This window comes from Eleutherodactylus coqui, chromosome 1 (assembly GCF_035609145.1).
Source record: "Eleutherodactylus coqui strain aEleCoq1 chromosome 1, aEleCoq1.hap1, whole genome shotgun sequence".
Classification (NCBI taxonomy): domain Eukaryota; kingdom Metazoa; phylum Chordata; class Amphibia; order Anura; family Eleutherodactylidae; genus Eleutherodactylus; species Eleutherodactylus coqui.
In genome coordinates this window covers 397,495,483-397,514,493 of record NC_089837.1, presented here as the reverse complement: position 1 = coordinate 397,514,493, position 19,011 = coordinate 397,495,483, and the positions used below count along the sequence as shown (strand labels likewise).

Below are 19,011 nucleotides of genomic sequence, written 5' to 3'. Positions count from 1 at the left end.
CCGAAACAGCTGTCTATACATGGAGTCTGGCTTTGCTTTTAATTTGCAGCCATTGTTACAAGGCTTGTATAAAGAGTCTGACTTTGGCTTGAAGGAATGCTGCCTTCCAATACGTGGCACTATGGAGGTATTATTCCATCTCCCTTATTTGCATATTACCCAGAATAGCATAAATGGCCTTTAAGTCTCTTCACTCACCATATATGTGCTCTCCCTAAGGAGAAAAGATAGCGTTTCGGATTCCAGTCAGATTAATGCCTTTACTGTGTACGTTTTATTTTTGTCAAAAATGGTGTAAATGGTTACTTTTCCTCAGAGCATTGATACTACATTTTAAGGAAGCACATGGTAACAAATACAGATCAATTAATAAATAAGGTCACAAAGCCAATAAAATTGCTAAGCATATTATAGAAAAAAATACAGGATGTTTGGATACAAACAGTATAAAATGTATTTAAAAAAAGGGGGGAAAGGATGCATGGACCTTTCTGCAACACTGCCCAAAGGATTGCTCAGTTCAGAAGGGATTATTTAATTTATGTTCACATGAACAATAATATTTTGGACCTGGACCAGGTCCCTATTCAAGTTCAAAAGCTGTAAAATATCTTGCCACAGGTCCAAGATGCATAGTTCATATGAACACAAGTACACTTATTTAAAAAACAAACAAACAAAAAACGTTCCCCTAGAAGAAGTTCTCATTTTACAGCAAAACTCTGCATGCAGTCACATCTCAGGCAGATATGCAAATGATTAGAGTTGTGATGGGATTAGATGAATGGTCTTGGCACCTGGGACCCTAAAAGTGGTCCACCCTTGGTTCTCAGAGGCTCCTTGTGTGTAGTGAACCTCTTTTAACACTTGTGTAGACCTTGCTGACCACTAGACATCTCTACACTCAAAGAGATTTCACACAGCTAAAAATTTGAGAGGGGGCGCATTTGTATCGGCAAATTGCTCCCCCCTGGGCCATTCTGAGTCTGAGCAGACTGTTGTGACCAGTGGATGCATGAGCGCACACAAGACAAGCACACTCATGACTCCCTTGACAGACCACCAGTAGAGAGGATCGTCTGACAAGCACAAGCAGCTCTAACAGTTTGATTGTCCGCCATTCAGAGACATGTGGCATTTCCAGGCACTTGGCTAAAGGACATCTGATGGCACCCATTACATGCACAGCCTTGGACACCCACCTTTGCTTCCATTTGCAGTGGTGTCATGAATGATAAAACTATGCTGCTACAGGCTGGAACAGGGTTGTCTTCAGCCACGTATCCATGTTTAGTATGAGTACTGCTGACAACCATGTTCATGTTAGTTCATCACCCCTAGTAGTGGTACGAGATACAATGACATCTCAGCGATATGTTCAGGACATCCTGCAGCCACATGTATTGCCTCTCAAGGCAAGGCGTCCAAGAGGCATCTTCCAGCAGGATAATGCTCGGGCGCACACAGCAAGGGTGTCATAGGAATACCTCCACAACATTGTCACACTTCTGTGACCTGACCAGTCACCAGATTTATTGCCAATGGAACATGTCTGCAACACCAACTTCAAAATCCTAGAAGTTTGCATGATCTAGAGGCTCAGTTAGAGCAAATATAGAGCGATATGCTGCAGGATATCATACAGAACCTGTATGCCTCCATGCCTGCCTGTATCACATCTTACATCCAAGCTAGAGGCGGCCCAACAGGGTACTAGAGTCTCCCTTCAAGTGTTCAGTTGTCTGCAATAAATTATCCTTTTGCTCTGATACTGTAATCACTTACAGTATCAGAGCAAAATGTACAATCACACACAAAGTTTCATTCCATTTGGACAACTCCTTCTAGGGGAGGAATTTATTTTGACAAGGAGTGTAAATTAATTTCCTTTGAACTATGATCTTCACCGGATTTCTTTGGGCAGCACCAATAAAAAAAAAAAAGTCATCCTTCCACTTTGTGCACTTTTGATGTTCTGAGACCAGCACCAGACACCGGGAAAGCCCCCCCCCCCCAGCAGCAGCCCTAACACAGTTTCTATGTCAAGGTACTTAAAGGGGTTCTTCCAATTCTAGCTTTGTTTTTTATTTTACTGATTTATATAGCACATGCATATTCCACAGCACTGTACATCAGTTGATATTGGGTTCTGTTCCCATTGGGTCTCACAGTCTAAATTCATGTTTCTGGAGTATGGAAGAAAATATGAGAACCCAGAAAAACCCACACGAACAGGAGGAGAAAATGCAAACTTTACCCAGATGCTCTCCTTGATCAGATTTAAAAAACACCGAGCCACCGAACTCCCTGCACCTCAGGCATCATTAGCAGATTGGCATTGGTCTGGGCCAGAATTTGTGCATATGGAGAAGTCTTTCTGTAGAAACAGACAGCTCCGTATATTATGCAGTTGTCCCAGCTGGTATTGCAGTCTGAGTACCATTCACTTTAATGGGACTCCGTTTGCATACCATGTGCATATAGGTGTACCAATCTGTCTTTCTGCAGAATTATGCAAATACTGGCATGGGACAATAGCCAATCGATGGGGGGTCTTCAATGTCAGACCCTTACTGATCTGCTGTTGAAGTAGCAGTAATGAATAGACAGAAAAAAAAGATAAATTAAGAGTGGAACTTAGTCTTCTAGGGAAATAGTGGATGCAAAGTCATCTACCCCATTTTTCCAGGACAACTTGCCAATAACCAAATAAGGATCCTCCAAGCCAGCTACGTAGAAAACTTCAAAACAGCCCATTTATTGATGATCATGATATGAAGCATACAAGTTTCGTAGGGGAACAAGATAATTATTTTTCTTAAGCCCATTCAAAAAGGAACCATATAGACAGTCCACATGTATGTAACCACCATCATTTATGACAGTGTGCAATATGCGTGGCTGTTCAGCCGCTGTACGTTCCAGATACCAGAAGTAATGGTAAGCCGGAAGGAACATGTGATCGAGAGGCCAGAAGCAATCTATCTTTCAGCAATGATCCGAAAAGGACACTACGATCTGGGGACTGTGCTGCATAAATTATCATATTAATGGGAAAGGTTGCATGTCAATCCTGAACATAGGTCAATAATAGCAAGAAGTGCTAGAACCCCTTTAAGAGTCTTGCGCCTCACAGCACAAAGTTTTTCCCTATTATTTCATTAGCAATTCTGCCTCCAATGCTCTTTTTCCTTTTTTTTTGTTTGCAATTAGTTAAATATAAATGGCACTCAAACTTCAAAATTCATAATTATACAAAATTGAGTTTCCAGAACTTGATATAGAAAACAGTAAGAAACATTTGGTTTATATATAGTATATGGGACAGCTATTTATTTCTTTTTCCCCTCAGAGTTCTTGGTTTTCTTTTGTTGCTCTGAAACACCGGCTTGGCCGCTACCAGCACTACCTTGTCTTCATCGTCACTTGAACTGCTTGTTTCTATTGTTGCAGTCTTTACATCTGAGCCAACACTACTGCTAGATTTTCCTGGTTTTGTTCCCTCGTATGTGCTTGTACAACTGTTCAGTTTTTGTGCTTCCCTGTCCAAGTCATCACCAAATGATCTGTCATTCCGAGGAGACAAAGGTTTGGATTCCGACCCAAGAAAGCCACCTTCCACATTTTTAGACAGGGGACTATCCACATTTGTCTCATTTTTCTTCTTCCCCTTTCTTCTAGGCTTTGTATTTTTCTTTTCCCCAAGTGCACACTCTTTTTCCATCAGCACTGTGGACTCTTCTATTTCTAGAGCATCACTTTCTTTTTCCTTTCTTTTCATGCAAGTCACCGCTCTGCGCACTCGCTGACTCTTCACACCATGAGCCTCATGTTTTTCCATTCGAAAGAAGGAATCAATCCGGAGCTGGGTCTGTAAACAGCAAAACCATAAGAATATACTTCAATATATCAGGTGAGGTCAAGTAAGTCTATATGGAAAGTTACAGACTACTGTTTCTACCAGTGTGTAACGAGGTATTAGTCATAAGTCAGGGTATAATGTTACAATGGCCATAATTGAGCACTTGTAACGCGATTATCGTGAAGCTAAATGTCAGAACAGAATTTAATAATTCAGATCCCGAAATTGTATTGATTTCCCTATAAGCAAGTACTGCAATTTTAACAGTACCTTGGTAGCAAATTACGATGCATTTTTGGTTTAGCCATGTAACAACTTCAAAATTTTGCTTGGGTATTCAATAGATTCATCATAAATTAAATTGTTATCGATTACCACCTAAAAATGGAAGCTAGCCATGGTAGTATAGATACCAGATCATTGTAGTATGCTAGTATCAGATCCTGAACTACAGTACATATGCAACAGTAGGTCTAATCAAAAAGGCATATTCGATTAACCAGTTTTAAACTATGTATGTCCTGCAGTATAAAAATCTATATACCTAAAATATTCAGTTTGTATCTTACTAAACATTATTTTCATCTGACACAATAACTGATGTTAAATTAACAACCCTGGAACGTACCGTATATAATTTAAAGGGGATGTCCAAGATTAGAAAAAAAAGGTCTTTTTCCAGAAACAGTGCCACACTTGTCCGCTGGTTGTGAATGGTATTGCAGTTCAGTCTCATTCACTTGAATTGAATACCAGATATAGCTAACAGAAGATATGAACAGAAGTGGCACTGTTCCTAGGAAATTAAAAACAAATGTGTAAAATGTATAGATTTGTAATAAAGGAAAACGAGGAGTAAAATATTTACCCGCTGTGTATTCAACTGCTTCAGCACTGGCAGCAAGATGTCATCAGTCTTGGATCGATACCAGCCAAAGCGGCTCTCACAGAATGTGTGTGGAGTTAAGAAAATTCGTAAACTTTAAGAAAAGTTGCAATTAATGCTGTATTTATTTGACCAGGGATTTTGTGAAACGTTAAAGATGTTTTCTGGACATAAAAAAAAAAAAAGCCCTATGATAGAGAATCCTTAAAGAGATAAAATAACTAATAACTGTTACTCATACTTTCACTGTGCCTCTAGTCCAGCGCTGCCAACCTGCCCCCCCCCCCCCCCGCCTCCCCACTGATATAGAATGCAATGAGATAATATTCGTTGCTCTCATAATCGCTGCAGTCAATCACTGGACTCAGCGAGCACGTGCGGTTCATGCACAAGTGACCATGGAGGCCAGCAATAGGCTACAGTGTTCTTGTGACGGATGAATGTGACATCATCGCTTCCTCTATCACCGGGGACCTAAGCAGAGGGTTGGTGGAGCTAGACAGAAGGCAATGTAAGAGGGTGAGTAACAGCTGTTTTACACCATCCCTACACTGGGGGACTTGGCTTCTGTAATGATATACAGTAGTTCAGAGAATTTAGTGGTCCAGCTTAATATACTTGCTGCCTAGGGTTACTACCCGAAGCTCAGTTTCAGCTTGCTGGTCGAGCACGCTCCTTTCCAGTGCATAGGAGGGGGAACAGCAGAGGATGGAGGAGTGGTAAATGGGTACTAACGCAAGAGGTTCAGCAGTGAGGGAGCAACAACATAAAATGCCAAGAGGGTGGACACTTCCTCTTCTATAGCCAGGATAATACAGGACGAGGAGAAGGCGGAGAAGAGCAGCTTGGAATAGATGTCAGCAATGCAGGGTATGAACTGTAGTCTTCTACCCACATGGGCTGCTTCTGAAGACAAACCCACCTGTGCTGAGGAGAACATAAGAAGCAACAGGGTCAAAAGAAGTATTTTTTAATTAGTTGGATGTTTGGAATATTCTAGAGTATTATTGCTTTGTTGCTCTGTGTGTATTAACCCTACAACCTTTTTTTAAGTTTTGTGTTCAGACATTGGATGATCCCTTTAACATGTCAGCAAACATTTTTTTCCATTTTTGTGCCCCAGTGGTCATAACTTTTCCTCCCCCTTCAATGCAGCTGTATGAGACCTTGTGTTTTTGCGGGACAAGTTACAGTTTTCATTGGAACCCACTTTGGAGGACACATAATGGAATAAATAACTTGTTCATTTGTTTATCAATTGTCTTTTAAGATGCATTTTCAAGCTGTTCATTGTTTGAGCGGTATAAACAATATGTTGACTTTATTCTATGGGTTACTATGACAATTCTAAATTTATTCCGTTTTAATTGTGGAAAAGTCATTTTGTGTCGCAGCATTCCAAGATCCATAACATTTTTTTTCCATCAGCAGGGCTGCATGAGGGCCTATTTTTTGCACTACTGCTTGTAGTTTCTATTGATACTATTCCAGGATATATTTGACATACATTTACTTTTTTTAGACTTTTTTCTTGACGATAAAATGACCAAAAAAGCTCAATTCCAATGCGGTGTACTTTTTTTTTTTCTTACAGTGTTTACCGTGTGGGATAAGTAATGCCTTATTTTAACAGGTCAGACTTTTACAGACACTGTGACACCAAATATGTTTTTTGATGAAAAGGGTTTCTTGTTAACTTTTAAATTCCCCAGAGGGGAATTGAACTAGCAGCCATGCAGTATATTGTATTTTGACAGGCATTCTATTAAGCCCTGCTATTGGCATAGCTTAATAGGTAAACATAAATGGAACCCCTAAGAACTTTATTTCCAAGAACAAATAAGCGGTTATATAAAATACTTAGAGTATCTTAAAAAGCATCTCATTCTATATTATTCTATTAGAAAATGTAAATATATAAAGGATATTCTCGGATTTCATCTAGGTCGGGCCGCCCCCAGGCAAAAGCTCCTTCGGAATCATCTACTACAGGCTTTAAATATGCATCAGCTACTGCTGGGTTAGGAAATGCAGGATGAAGCTCCAGATTTCGTAATTTCTTCTTTACTTTGGTATCGTGAGGATTAGCTCTGATTTTCTTATTCTTTTGAGCTTCTGTCCACCATTCCCTGCAAAGAAATGTATTTCAGGTCATCCTATTGTAACACCTTTAAGACTGAAGGTAATTAAAAAAAACTTTGAAAGAAGTCCCGTTACATAATCTAGATTCTACAAATCTAGAAATCCCGACACTGTAAATTTATTTTTTTTTATTTTAATGTGCTGCTGCACTCACTGCCACCAATGCAGTTGGACAGCCCCTTTAACAACCAAGCATTTCTTGTAACATGCCTTTTGTCACACAGCTTTATAATGAGGATTTTTTTGCTGCTTACCTGTAAAATTCTTTTCTCGCTGAACTCCTACCAAGTAATTTTTTTTCCAATTTTTGAGCATCTACTGATCTTTTGGGTGCTTTTTTTTATAGTTTAAATGCTCACATTCTCTGTTGGCTGTGTACAAATGGATTAGCTCACTGCCTAGAGGAAGGGCAAAGCTGGTAGATGGAGCTAACACCTTTGTGCTTAATGCTCTCCGCTGGCAGTAGCTGTATACAAGATATTTCCTGTTCCCAAGGAACCCAGCAAGAAAATGATTTTATAGGTGTGTAACAAAAAAAAATCCTCCTTGTAAACTTCATTGGGGGACACTATGACTGTGGGGGCTACAAAAAGCAGATTACTATTGGTACAGTGTTAATAAAATTGAAGTAGAATGAGGGAAAAAATACAATTACTACACAGCTTTTTGGGGTTTGTTTTCAGGTGTTCATTGTACAGTACAAGTGACATGTGACCATTGATCTGCAGGTCAGTACAATTGCAGCTGTATTATAGTTATACATTTTGTTATTTTTTTTTACTAACATAGTTCAGCCTACTAACCCCCTACTATCCCCAATGTTGTTCCAGAGGAGGGTAAAAAAAAAACCAAATGAGGTAGAAGACAATTTTTCTCATTTAAAAAAGGAAAAAAAAATTCCTTCTCAACTCTAATCTGGCAATCAGAATAATCCCCGAATCAACAACCCTTCTGACGTAATCAGCGACTATAACAGAAAATATTGCTTCGCTTAAGTAAGGCGACAAGGCCACTCTTACACGCTTATCAAATTTGATATCACCATCCTCAGGCAGAGAGTTCCATAGTTTCACTGCTCTTACAGCAAAGAGCCCCATTCTATGCTGATGTAGAAACCTTCTTTCCTCTCTGCCCGTTCCATAGTCTCACTGCTCTTACAACAAAGAAACCCCTTCTATGTTGGTGTAAAAACCTTCTTTCCTCTAGGCATAGTGACTGTAACAAGGGGGCACGCTCCATTTAAAAAACCAAAAAAAACCCAAAAACGTATTTATATATTCAAAAAATAATTAGTGTCACTGCATGTCGACACCCACAACTTAGATGGACTTTCTGATAGATCTACCAATGTTCTTATGTTAGGTTTTCAGATAGCCCACCTTGGCTGATACATTGTCTAGCTCTCTGAAGACTCTGCTCAGTAGCTCTGACAGCTTAGAGAGAACACTGGCAGCTGTCACCCTGTTGGGAGAGTACGCTGGATGAATGGAAGCTAATGAGAGGTGTTCCTCTGATCTGGATCCCCATCTATTAGCAAAGCAGAGAGCTTAGCCTTAGCTAGTTACAGCTAAAGAAAAGGAAGGTCGTCGGTGAAAATAAGAGTAGCATCTTTGAAGCTGAACCAGGTTAACCTGAAAAGGCAACTTTGCAGTTAAAAGAAATTTTTCATCTGACCCTTTCCTGTAGTACCAGTGAATAGGTAGTACCGTCATGCAATGACAATTCTGCAGAAGCATAGATTTTCAGATTTAAAAAATGATAAAACAATACATTAGCTGATCAAGTGATGAAGCGATTTATGTGTCCACTAATGAAGCGGTACAAACTAAATTCAGGTTAAAAGTATATTCACACACTCACATCTATATTCAATAAAAATAGAAAAGGAATAAACTACTTACTTAAACCTCATCAGAGGTTCTAGGCCATGCCCGGAAAATTCATTCAGGATCTCCATAGCAGATACATAGCCAACAGAGGGTACTCCATCAGTATAATCACTCCCCATCAAGTATGCCAAATTAATAAGTTTAGAACGATCCAAGCCTGCGGAATGATACAATTAGGGTTAATTAAAAATAAAAAAAATTTTTAAAAAACTAAATTTTCACATCGGTAAAATATAAGATTTAAAACAAGTGTACTATTTTGTGTCCCAATTCTTTGTAATATTCACTTTCATTTGCTTCTTCGTAACTGTACAGGAGAAAATATGTTCTCTGATGTGACAGTGGTAATGTAAGGATATACGGAATATACAAAATGTAGAAAATATACAAATTGTATAAATAACAAAATAAGCTATGCCCAAAATATATGTTTTGTGATATTAAATGGTTGGGCTGAAACACATGTAATAAAAGCCCATGATAACTATAAGCATCAAAAGTTATACTATATGGCCAAAAGCACGTGGACATACATTTGAATTAGTAGTACTGGCTAAGGCTGACCCTGTCACAAGATGCCACCGCTCCAAAAGGTCTGTTCATTGAGGCAGCTCTAGTAAGGTAGACATACACATTGTGGAAAAGTCATCCAGAACCACCGATTTCGCAGGGCTTGACAACCATCACTTGCGTCAGGTGACGTCAGAATAAAAGGGGACTAGGCACTTTGAACTCAATGCCCAACTCTTTTGTTCCCCCTGTAGATAAGACACTGCCCATTAAAAACACATGAACACTTGGCTGCACCGAGCATTCATGTGTATGGGAGAAGTAGCTGCAGGCAGAATGAGTCTTTTCAGTTATCAGTGTTGTAGCCGAAAGGAGGCACTGACAATTTAGTAAGCTTTAGAACTAGAATCTCAGCATTCCCTGCTGGTTCAATAGCTTCATGTAGCTTTCTCTAGATATTTGCACTCTAGAAAAAAAGTGCAGTTTTTAGACTCGCCACTGTGTAGTAATTGAATTTAGGAAAATCCACCCGACTAACACAAGAAGTCAGCTAAACGGTTGTCTGCCAACGAGCTTCTGAACCGATTCCAATAGCAGGATAAAAAATTAGGCATGGACTATAGTGCAGGCAGTGAAAGATAAGTAATACAATGTATTTTTTTCCCAATTCTCTAGGTAATTATTCTATAAGCTAAAACAGTGGTCTTCAAAAGGTGCATGTGAACTTGTCATCTGCCAAGCACAGCCTTGTCCTTCTGAGTGCAAGTGTAACATGTTTTATGCCATGCCAGACAGCTTACCCATGAGGATAAGCGGGCTTTTTGTAGGTGCTCATTTGTGGACGCCCACCCAATCTGAACATGAAGTGATATGGTGAGGCGGTTTGACCCAGTAGTTATGATTTTTATGTGCTAATGAATCTCTGTGGACGGTACTCCTGTTTTTTTAAGTTTGCAGAACAGTTTTTTTGTATCTCCTACAATATATGTTTCCAGTTTAGAATAATGACACTTAGGCTGCCTTCACATGGGCAAGAAAATCGCGTGCGGTTTGTGTGTTAGGAGACGCACAATTTTTTTTTATGTCGATCAGTTCTACATTTAACCTGTAAAATAGTGACCCAATGGTGACATTTTTAAATTTTGTTTTCTTTCTTACTGTCACCCTCAGTATATAATGCTATCATACGAGGGGCTCGGAGTTGAATCATCTATGTATAATGTACAAATACAGAGGGAAGACCAAAGGAGAAGGTAAAGCTATAGACACGGATGTTATATTAAACTTGCTTGCAAGGCAACAAATGCCCAAAGATTTGTCTACCCTACCATAAAATATAGTTCATTTTATCGTATTTACAACAAAGACTTACCAGGGATACATGTGGTTTAAAAGCCCAAGAATGCTGGGAGTTCGTGTCCAACAAGTTCCATATAATACGGATAATTCTGTAATGTATTCATACCTATGGTCAGTATGATACTAGTATCCCAAACTGGACGTATAAGAGCACGGCTCTAATCTGCAGCACAAGAGTCACCCATCTAGTATGTACTACAACTCATAGAATCATAGATCATCCAAATGGTAGGGTTGGAAGGGCCTCCAGGGTCATCAGGTTCAACACCCTGCTCAGTGCAGGATTCACTAAATCATCCCAGACAGATGTCTGTCCAGCCTCTGCAAGAAGTGGTATTATATAAACCAGGTACATATATTCAACCCAATAAAGGTTGGGGGTGTTGAAAAGAACCATACTCACTGTAAAGTTGCATCATATATATTGCATAACCCAAATTTGGTGTACTTGCATACTAAAGGCTGTTACACCATGACATCTAGTTCCTATAGTTTATAGTGTAGATGTTACGGTATACTACCCTTGATACACCAGCCCGGGTTGCCCTGGATTTCACCCACAACCCCTGTTCCTGCCTACTTGCTTCCACTCCTGGCTAACCCCAGGCGGTGTAACTGGGCGGCGGTCCCTACTCTCACTAGGGACCGAAAAGGGACACTGGCGTACCTGGATGGAAAGGGTAGGATACCAACAGAAAAGGCAGATGTAATTAACCAACAAGAACCATACTAAGCAGAACCGAGGCAGATGGAAAAACCTGGCAGATGGTAGCAACAATAGCAGACAAGCTGATAGAGGCAGGAGACCTACAGAGGCAGACTAGCTAGCACACTGATGGAAACCAATAACTGGCAGTGACTGAAAGTCCCTGCCAGACCTTTAAACAAAAGCCTCCACCCAGGGGTGGAGAGAGGGAGACAGCTCACTCCCAACATATCATAATAAAAGGGAGCTCGTGCATGGCAGCTGCACTCACAGGTGTGCGTGCGCCACCAGCACCACGCTGGGCAGGCACCCACACCCCCGGCAACCAGACAACAAGCCGGGGGGACCCAACCCGAGTGCGGGACCCCACACACCGCCGCCCTGGGAGGACCAGCAACCGCCGCATGGTAACAGTAGATGCTCCAAACTTCGGTGATATAAATCAATCATATGTCCCTATGAGTATATGGGGTTGATCAGTGGATTCTACCAGTAGTTATATATATCCTTTTGTTCATTGTGACTATTAAAAGGGTATATAGATGTATATTATTACTTTTTGCCCTAAAAAGTATGTAATTTTAGGAAGGCTGAATATGAACAGCCTTCGTTAAGGCCATTCAGACTCATACAAATGAAGTTTATGTTCTATATACTTTGAAGTCTAGCCTCCTCCTGTAAATAGCACCTATCCAGGTTGCCTATACATTGACCCAATTTTAATTGGCATAATCTCTGGCAATTGCTGTTACCACCATGGTAACCATTAACATGTCTTGCTACTGGAGTTGTCGCTATTTGTTCTCACGCAACTGAGATGTTTGGATATATCAATCCCCTGATGATAGGACTAGATTATTAACCGCTTCCTGTAATCTGAAATGTAACTCATCCAGGTATTGTGCAGTTGGGTTAGGAGTCAAACCTCATATGCATTTCCATCGTCCAAAAGATGTCTGGTCATAATTTTATAGTCCAAACCATCCATAATTACTCTATTGCTACCCCTATCTGAGATTTTAATGATGATCTTGTGGTTATCCTGTAGCTGTTTAAGGACTTGCTTTTCATTGGATGTTACATTAGAGTGCACATATTTTGCATTTGTTTTAATTTTAGCTATATCATTACATGCCATTCTTGTAATTGTTCTTATACTGGGAAAGTGTGGGGGTTGTGGTTCATCTTGGTTTTAGTGTGGTAAATGGATCTTTAATAGCACCATACTCTGTTCCTTCTAGAAGAACCTACAAAATACTTCCATATCAGAAATAGTTGGTCTCGCTGCATGCATTGATTTAGAGATATGATATTTATGCAAAGCCAATTTTCTGGCAAGTAAATGAGCATCCTTCGTCAGGTCAAAGTGACTGAATTATGGTGTTGGTGTGGCTGACAGACCTCTCTTGGGAAGGGATATTTGGGCATCTGTTAAGGTTATAAACACTAGGTTTATAATTTGCATTTAATCCCTAGACTATAAGGTTACCAGTGTTCACTTCTAGTTTAGAGGGATCTTCTATCAGGCGCGAAGTGGTATTCCGCTCTGGCTAAAAAAATTATATATGTATATATATATATATATATATATATATATATATATATATATATATATATATATATATATATATATATATATATATGCGCGCTTTTAGTGTAAGTTTAGTATTTACAACTGTTGGAGCAGGTATATACTAGTAGCAGAAATTCCAGCATTGATAATGCTGGTGCCCACATTCATATACATGGGTGTATTTGTTACAGGTGTGTTTCCTAGGTGTGGTGGGGTGGGTCACCTTTACTAATGCCGATGGAGTGGAAAGTGAGGACTGTCCAGAAGGATTGGAGAGAAAAAAAAATGAGCATGCATTTGCTACATTCCACATTCCATTATTACTAGCTTTGGAGAAGCAAATTGAGTGAGGGAAGTTTTTGTGGAGTATGGTCTCCTACATTTCCAGGTATAGATTTCTCTTCTGGCTAAAACGTACAGGGGAATTTTCATCCACTTCGGTTATCAGATTCGGATGAGTCTGTTTGCCAAGCTACCCAGGTAATATCAGTGTTTTTGCTGTTATAAATCCAACCCGTCTCGAAATCACCAAGAGCTCTTCGATATTTATGGGGTTTCTTTTCTTTGATATCCTGTTTGAGAACCTCAATACTTTTTGTAGCCTCTGCTCCAGTCTTTGTCTTGCAGGCATGTTTGATAGAACCTTTTGGAGCCCCGTCTCTCTGGGGTCCTCTTCTTTGTTGATAGTTACAGAGGTCTCTTCAGTTGACGACATATCCAAGTACATGTGGCCGAACTGTATATGTGTAACATATAACACTACATGTTCTTGCGCCAACCATTAAAAAAGGTATATCATGGAAGTCTTTAACAAGAATGAAGCCAAAAGTAGATTTCCCTGTCTACAGATGTGTCCAACCCAATGTAATACGGCATCTACTGTTTAATGAATTATGTAGTTAGAAACAATGCTGAACGCAGAGTATTTTACAATGGCCAAATTCATCATGCTTAATAAATTATGCAGAAAAATCATTTTAAGATGTTTGGCTAGAAATACAAATATTTGTTCAGCAGAAAACAGAGTATGTAATGCCGCATGGACAAATTTAAGACAACACTGAAAAAAGTACAAATACAGTAAGTGTTAAATATGGATTAACATGATCCAAGCAAAATATCAGCTCCGTTCATTAAATACATAATGTCTATAGTCATAGACACTATAGCTAGCGGTACATCAAATAATCCCATTATTGGGTAAAAGGCTATTTGGAATAAAGGGTTGTGCGAGATTAAACTAAACTGAGGTAAAGGGAGGGGATGGTATAAAATAAAATGTGCGCTGCTGGTCTATTGAAGCCCCAGTTGCTCCAGCGTCGCCTCTTTGCTGCTCCCTGCCAGTCTTCACTTTCAGGACTGCAGTTGTGATTGCATGTCAACAACATGTGAAGGCTGCGGCCAATCAGTGTTGTCTTACATATTTTTAAAAAGGTTTAAAATTTATACATTTCCAAAATAGATCATAGTTTAAAAAAATACAATGACACACATCACCTAGCAGGATATCACCATATTACAAAGAAAATAGGAGCATACTTGTAGTGGGTTATAAAAGATTAGTATAAAGGAGGCTTCACACGAGCATAGGCGCATAACGTGTTTGCGCTGTGTACGAGGTAGATTTGTGTGTGAATCGGCACATTTTAATGTAATTTTGCGCACGGCCTTTACCACGCCCCAATTTAAAAGACTATTCAGCCTAATGAGACCCTGATGGTTTGTTTTTTTTTTTAAACGGAATTGCAGGAGTATTGAGGATGCATTTGCGCACCTCCCATGGACTTCTATAGGGACCGTTAGTGTGCCAATGCGCACAAAAATGTCTTTTTTTTATAGTCATTGTTAGGTTCTGTATTACTTCTTTTTCTTTACTCTTTTCAATAGTATTGTCACGTTACGCTTTGCCCATGCTAGCCCCCGATCTGCACAAAGAGAACCCTGGTAAACAGCACTTTTGTAACAACGAATGTGAATGGTGTTCTTAGCTAAGTTATGAGTGCAGAATTCGAAAATGAAATCATTACAATACAGAACCCTTAGTTTAGAAAGCCAGCACCAGGAAATAAGGGCAGTTTGGCAAGATTGCCCATGAGTCATGCCCGAACATGTACAAACATGTTCTGTTGCGTCAGTTGCCAACAGTGATGAACATGGAGAACAGTTCCACCAGGACATTTCTCAAATGGAAAAGCGTTATCAAGGCAAATGGAATGCCTCAATGTTGTCCGACTACTGCTGGACCCTACGGAGAGACGTTCCTGAGGCAAAGTACCACAGAAAATCAGGAAGGAAATCTTTTTAGGTATGTTTCTTCTCTTTTCTTTACTCTTATGTTGCTTATATCTTTGATTTCTTTGTGAACTGACACAGTTTTTTGGAACTCTTGTAGCAGAAGCGCATCATTTTGCCAGATACATATAATAGCTAAATATGCCGATGCAAGCATTTACAAATACCATTATCACGTGAAAACTGAGGCTGATACAGAAATTCTGAAATGAGATCTGGATTCAGGGAAGAATTATCTTCCAGAATCAGTGTGTTTTGTTCTTATAACAGAAAAATAGTTTTTTTTGTAGTCCACTGTTATTGATGGGACCAACACAACCCAATATACGCATACCAAGCAAAGATATCTCCCTCTTGGACAGGTGCAGGTTCGGATTCAAACAAGTTAGCCAGTCAACATTAGACCCAAGCCCCATTATACATTGGAATGTGAACCACTTGATGTTGACTTACTTGATTGTCTATAGTAAAGTTATGGGCTATAAATTGTGTATTGTATACCCTACACAATGGGTAAAATATGTAATTTACATGTTCTCTCTTTTCATGTTTAAAAATCCAATAAAATATTTGTTGATGAAAAATGTTTTTTTTTTTTTCTTTCTTTCCATGCACACGAAATGCGCGTGCAAAAGGGAGGGCGGATCCCATTGGAATTATGGGTTCTATTCTTCGTGTACTGTGCGCGCAAATATACTTTTGTAAAAGGAGCCAGAATACTGATATATGAGAAAAAGGGGAAAAGGTATGTATATAAAAACTGTACGCATAGGCAAGTAAGCCCACCAGTTCACAAACATACATACTACCGCAGTCAGTGTGTAACCCCCATCTGCTCCATGACTGCACTACTGGTTGATCCATATATTGTTGACAAATATAATTACGTAGACTTTCTAGATCTATCTTTGTGTAATGCAATGTAGGCGTTAACGAAGCATATTTTTATTTTTTGTCATTTATCATTTGTCAGTGTTTATTCAGGCTTTGAAAATTATGCAAAGAACTTGTAGATAACAGACCAAACGATCAATCCAAGTATTTGAAATAAGGGACAGTATTACAACAAGACATGAATGTCACGTATTTGGTCAGTGAGAGATTCTGGTTATATTTAGTAACTACTGAATAGAATATGCAATGACAGAGAGCTAAGATATAAGGGCAGAGCATACAAGGAAAAAGAAGGGAAGAGGAGAAGGGGGTTGTATATGACCAAGATAGGCTGTACATGAGCAAGTATCTTAAATGGGATTGGAGGCCAGCCAAGCACTTAATCCATCTGAACATTCAGGACGACCCTACAGTGAAAGATGTGGAAGAAGGTTTGTTGGCCTCAATCACCGCCAGATCTTCCATGGGAGGAGATCCAGATGGTTTACAATGTGCAGCTATTGTCTGTCATGCTGCATCCAAGAATTGTCTAAGCAGGCCTTTCTTGGCTAGAGAACAGGAGGCCAAGATAGTGGACAAAAGCTGAAATGTAAGACGTCTTAATTGGGGAAAATGAATTGTAAAGTGAGAAAATATTCCATAAAGTCTGGACTTCTGGAGATTTCCACCAGAAGTGAATGTTTGTACCTACACTGCTATTGCGCGGCCAACACAAGTCGGAAGTTTTGTAAAGTTGGGGGTTTTATACTACCTAGAAAGTATCCAATAGTTCTTTTCCTGCATGAATCTAGAGATGAGCATTTGTGAGTGAGAATATAAATGTGACAGAAGGCCCTCCGTATATTCTTGCTACTTACTCCAAAACGAATAGATCACCGTCTATGTCGTCTCATCCCTGAGTTGTACATACCGTGTTTCCCTGATAGTAAGACACCCCCGATTGTAAGACGTATCGGGGGTTTCAGGGGGGTCGGCCAATGTAAGCCGTACCCCGAAAGTAAGACATATTCGGGGCAACACGGGGGTATTGCCGCCTCCCTCTCATCTAGCTGCGCGCCGCCTCCTGCCCACGTCCGCACCGTCCCCCTCTCCATACGTCGCCGCGTCTGCCACCTCCCTCTGATCTTAAAGGGGTTGTCCCGCGCCGAAACAGGTTTTTTTTTTTTTCAACCCCCCCCCCCCCCCCCCCCCCGTTCGGCGCGAGACAACCCCGATGCAGGGGTTAAAAAAGAACACCGGAGAGTGCTTACCTGAATCCCCGCGCTCCGGTGACTTCTTACTTACCTGCTGAAGATGGCCGCCAGGATCTTCACCCTCGGTGGACCGCAGGGCTTCTGTGCGGTCCATTGCCGATTCAAGCCTCCTGATTGGCTGGAATCGGCACGTGACGGGGCGGAGCTACACGGAGCCGGCATCCTGCACGAGCGATCCCATTCATAAAAGAAGAAGACCCGGACTGCGCAAGCGCGGCTAATTTGGCCATTAGACGGCGAAAATTAGTCGGCTCCATGGAAACGAAGACGCTAGCAACGGAGCAGGTAAGTGAAAAACTTCTTATAACTTCTGTATGGCTCATAATTAATGCACAATGTACATTACAAAGTGCATTAATATGGCCATACAGAAGTGTATAGACCCACTTGCTGCCGCGGGACAACCCCTTTAATGAGCGCCGCCTCCTGCCCACTTCCGCGCCGCCCCCCTCCATACGTCACCGCGTCTGCCGCCTTTGTCAGATCCAAATGAGCGCCGCCTCCTGCCCACTTCCGCGCCGCCCCCCCTCCATACGTCACCGCGTCTGCCGCCTTTGTCTGATCGGATTTTTTTCCAATATAAGACATACCCCGAAAGTAAGACATAGTGGGGCTTTTGGGGATAAAAAGAAAGTAAGACCCTGTCTTACTTTCGGGGAAACACGGTACTCGTAGACCAAAGATACAGTGCGAGAAGGTGGAATGTTTTTGAGTGCAAAGTTTTCAAAATAAGGTAAGCTGTGCAACCCTAGGTTTAGTAAACTTTACTTTAAAAGGTTTGGACTCCATATACATTAAAACCTTTAAATACTAGCAAAAAAAAAAAAAAAAAATCTTTCCATTGGGATTTTTTGGCCACCGTCATTACATGGTTAGAAATTTCAAAATTGCATGAAAGTAAATGAATTGAAAAAAAAAGTATTAAAATAAAAGGTGAGCACTAACAAATGTGTAAAGGGTTTCCTTTAGCTACGGGTATCAGAAAACAATAGTTTAAATGAGGAAGAGAAGACAAAATAAATACGTAGATAACAAATGTCATTAATGGGGATTTACACTAGCAATAACAGTACCATTTTACACAACAGCTGTTAGTCTTAACAAGCATTAACTGTGGATAAATGATATCCCTGGCCTATTTGCTAAGCCCTCTGTAATCCGTGCCAACATCTTAAAAAAGAAAAAAAAAAGGGCTTCCAATTCCAAAGTGGCAATGATGTCAAATGAAAGCTTATAGACACCTGAAAAGAGGATGATGTCTTTAGCAGGTCTTCACCATTTCTATTTCCATGTTCTATAGATTTACTGATCAATGTCTTAATTGGGCCTCTAACTAGATAGTACTGCCTTGGGCTGACGACAGTACTACCTTGGGCGTTATATACACATTGCTTCGATAAACTAGCTCAATACCAGTATGGCGAGTAACCACAGCGGGCCAAAAAACCCAACACCACCCTTTGCTCCATGGGTCTTTTTAGAAGTACAAGCCTGTATAAATTGCTATGAAATCAACTGGATAGCGGATTGAAAAAGAAGGTTATTCGAAACCTTTGAAACGCAAAGCCTGGCTATATTAACCATTTCCAATCCAATTTGTATCCTGGTTTTCCTAGGGGGCTTACTTTTTTTCCGCCATTATACA

The 19,011-nt window shown here is 40.2% G+C and overlaps 1 protein-coding gene across 1 annotated transcript in view; it reads right to left on the bottom strand.

Annotated features, from left to right (window-relative positions):
• Positions 1–246: 246 nt before the first annotated feature.
• Positions 247–19,011, bottom strand: part of ERCC5 (ERCC excision repair 5, endonuclease) — a 45,044-nt gene continuing 26,279 nt past the window's right edge. The window contains exons 13-16 of the mRNA XM_066580067.1: positions 8,792–8,936; positions 6,677–6,877; positions 4,731–4,815; positions 247–3,871 (exon numbers count right to left, since the gene is read on the bottom strand). Of these exons, the coding sequence (XP_066436164.1) occupies positions 3,329–3,871; positions 4,731–4,815; positions 6,677–6,877; positions 8,792–8,936 (974 nt within the window). The 3' untranslated portion in view covers positions 247–3,328. The remainder of the gene's footprint in view (positions 3,872–4,730; positions 4,816–6,676; positions 6,878–8,791; positions 8,937–19,011) is intronic.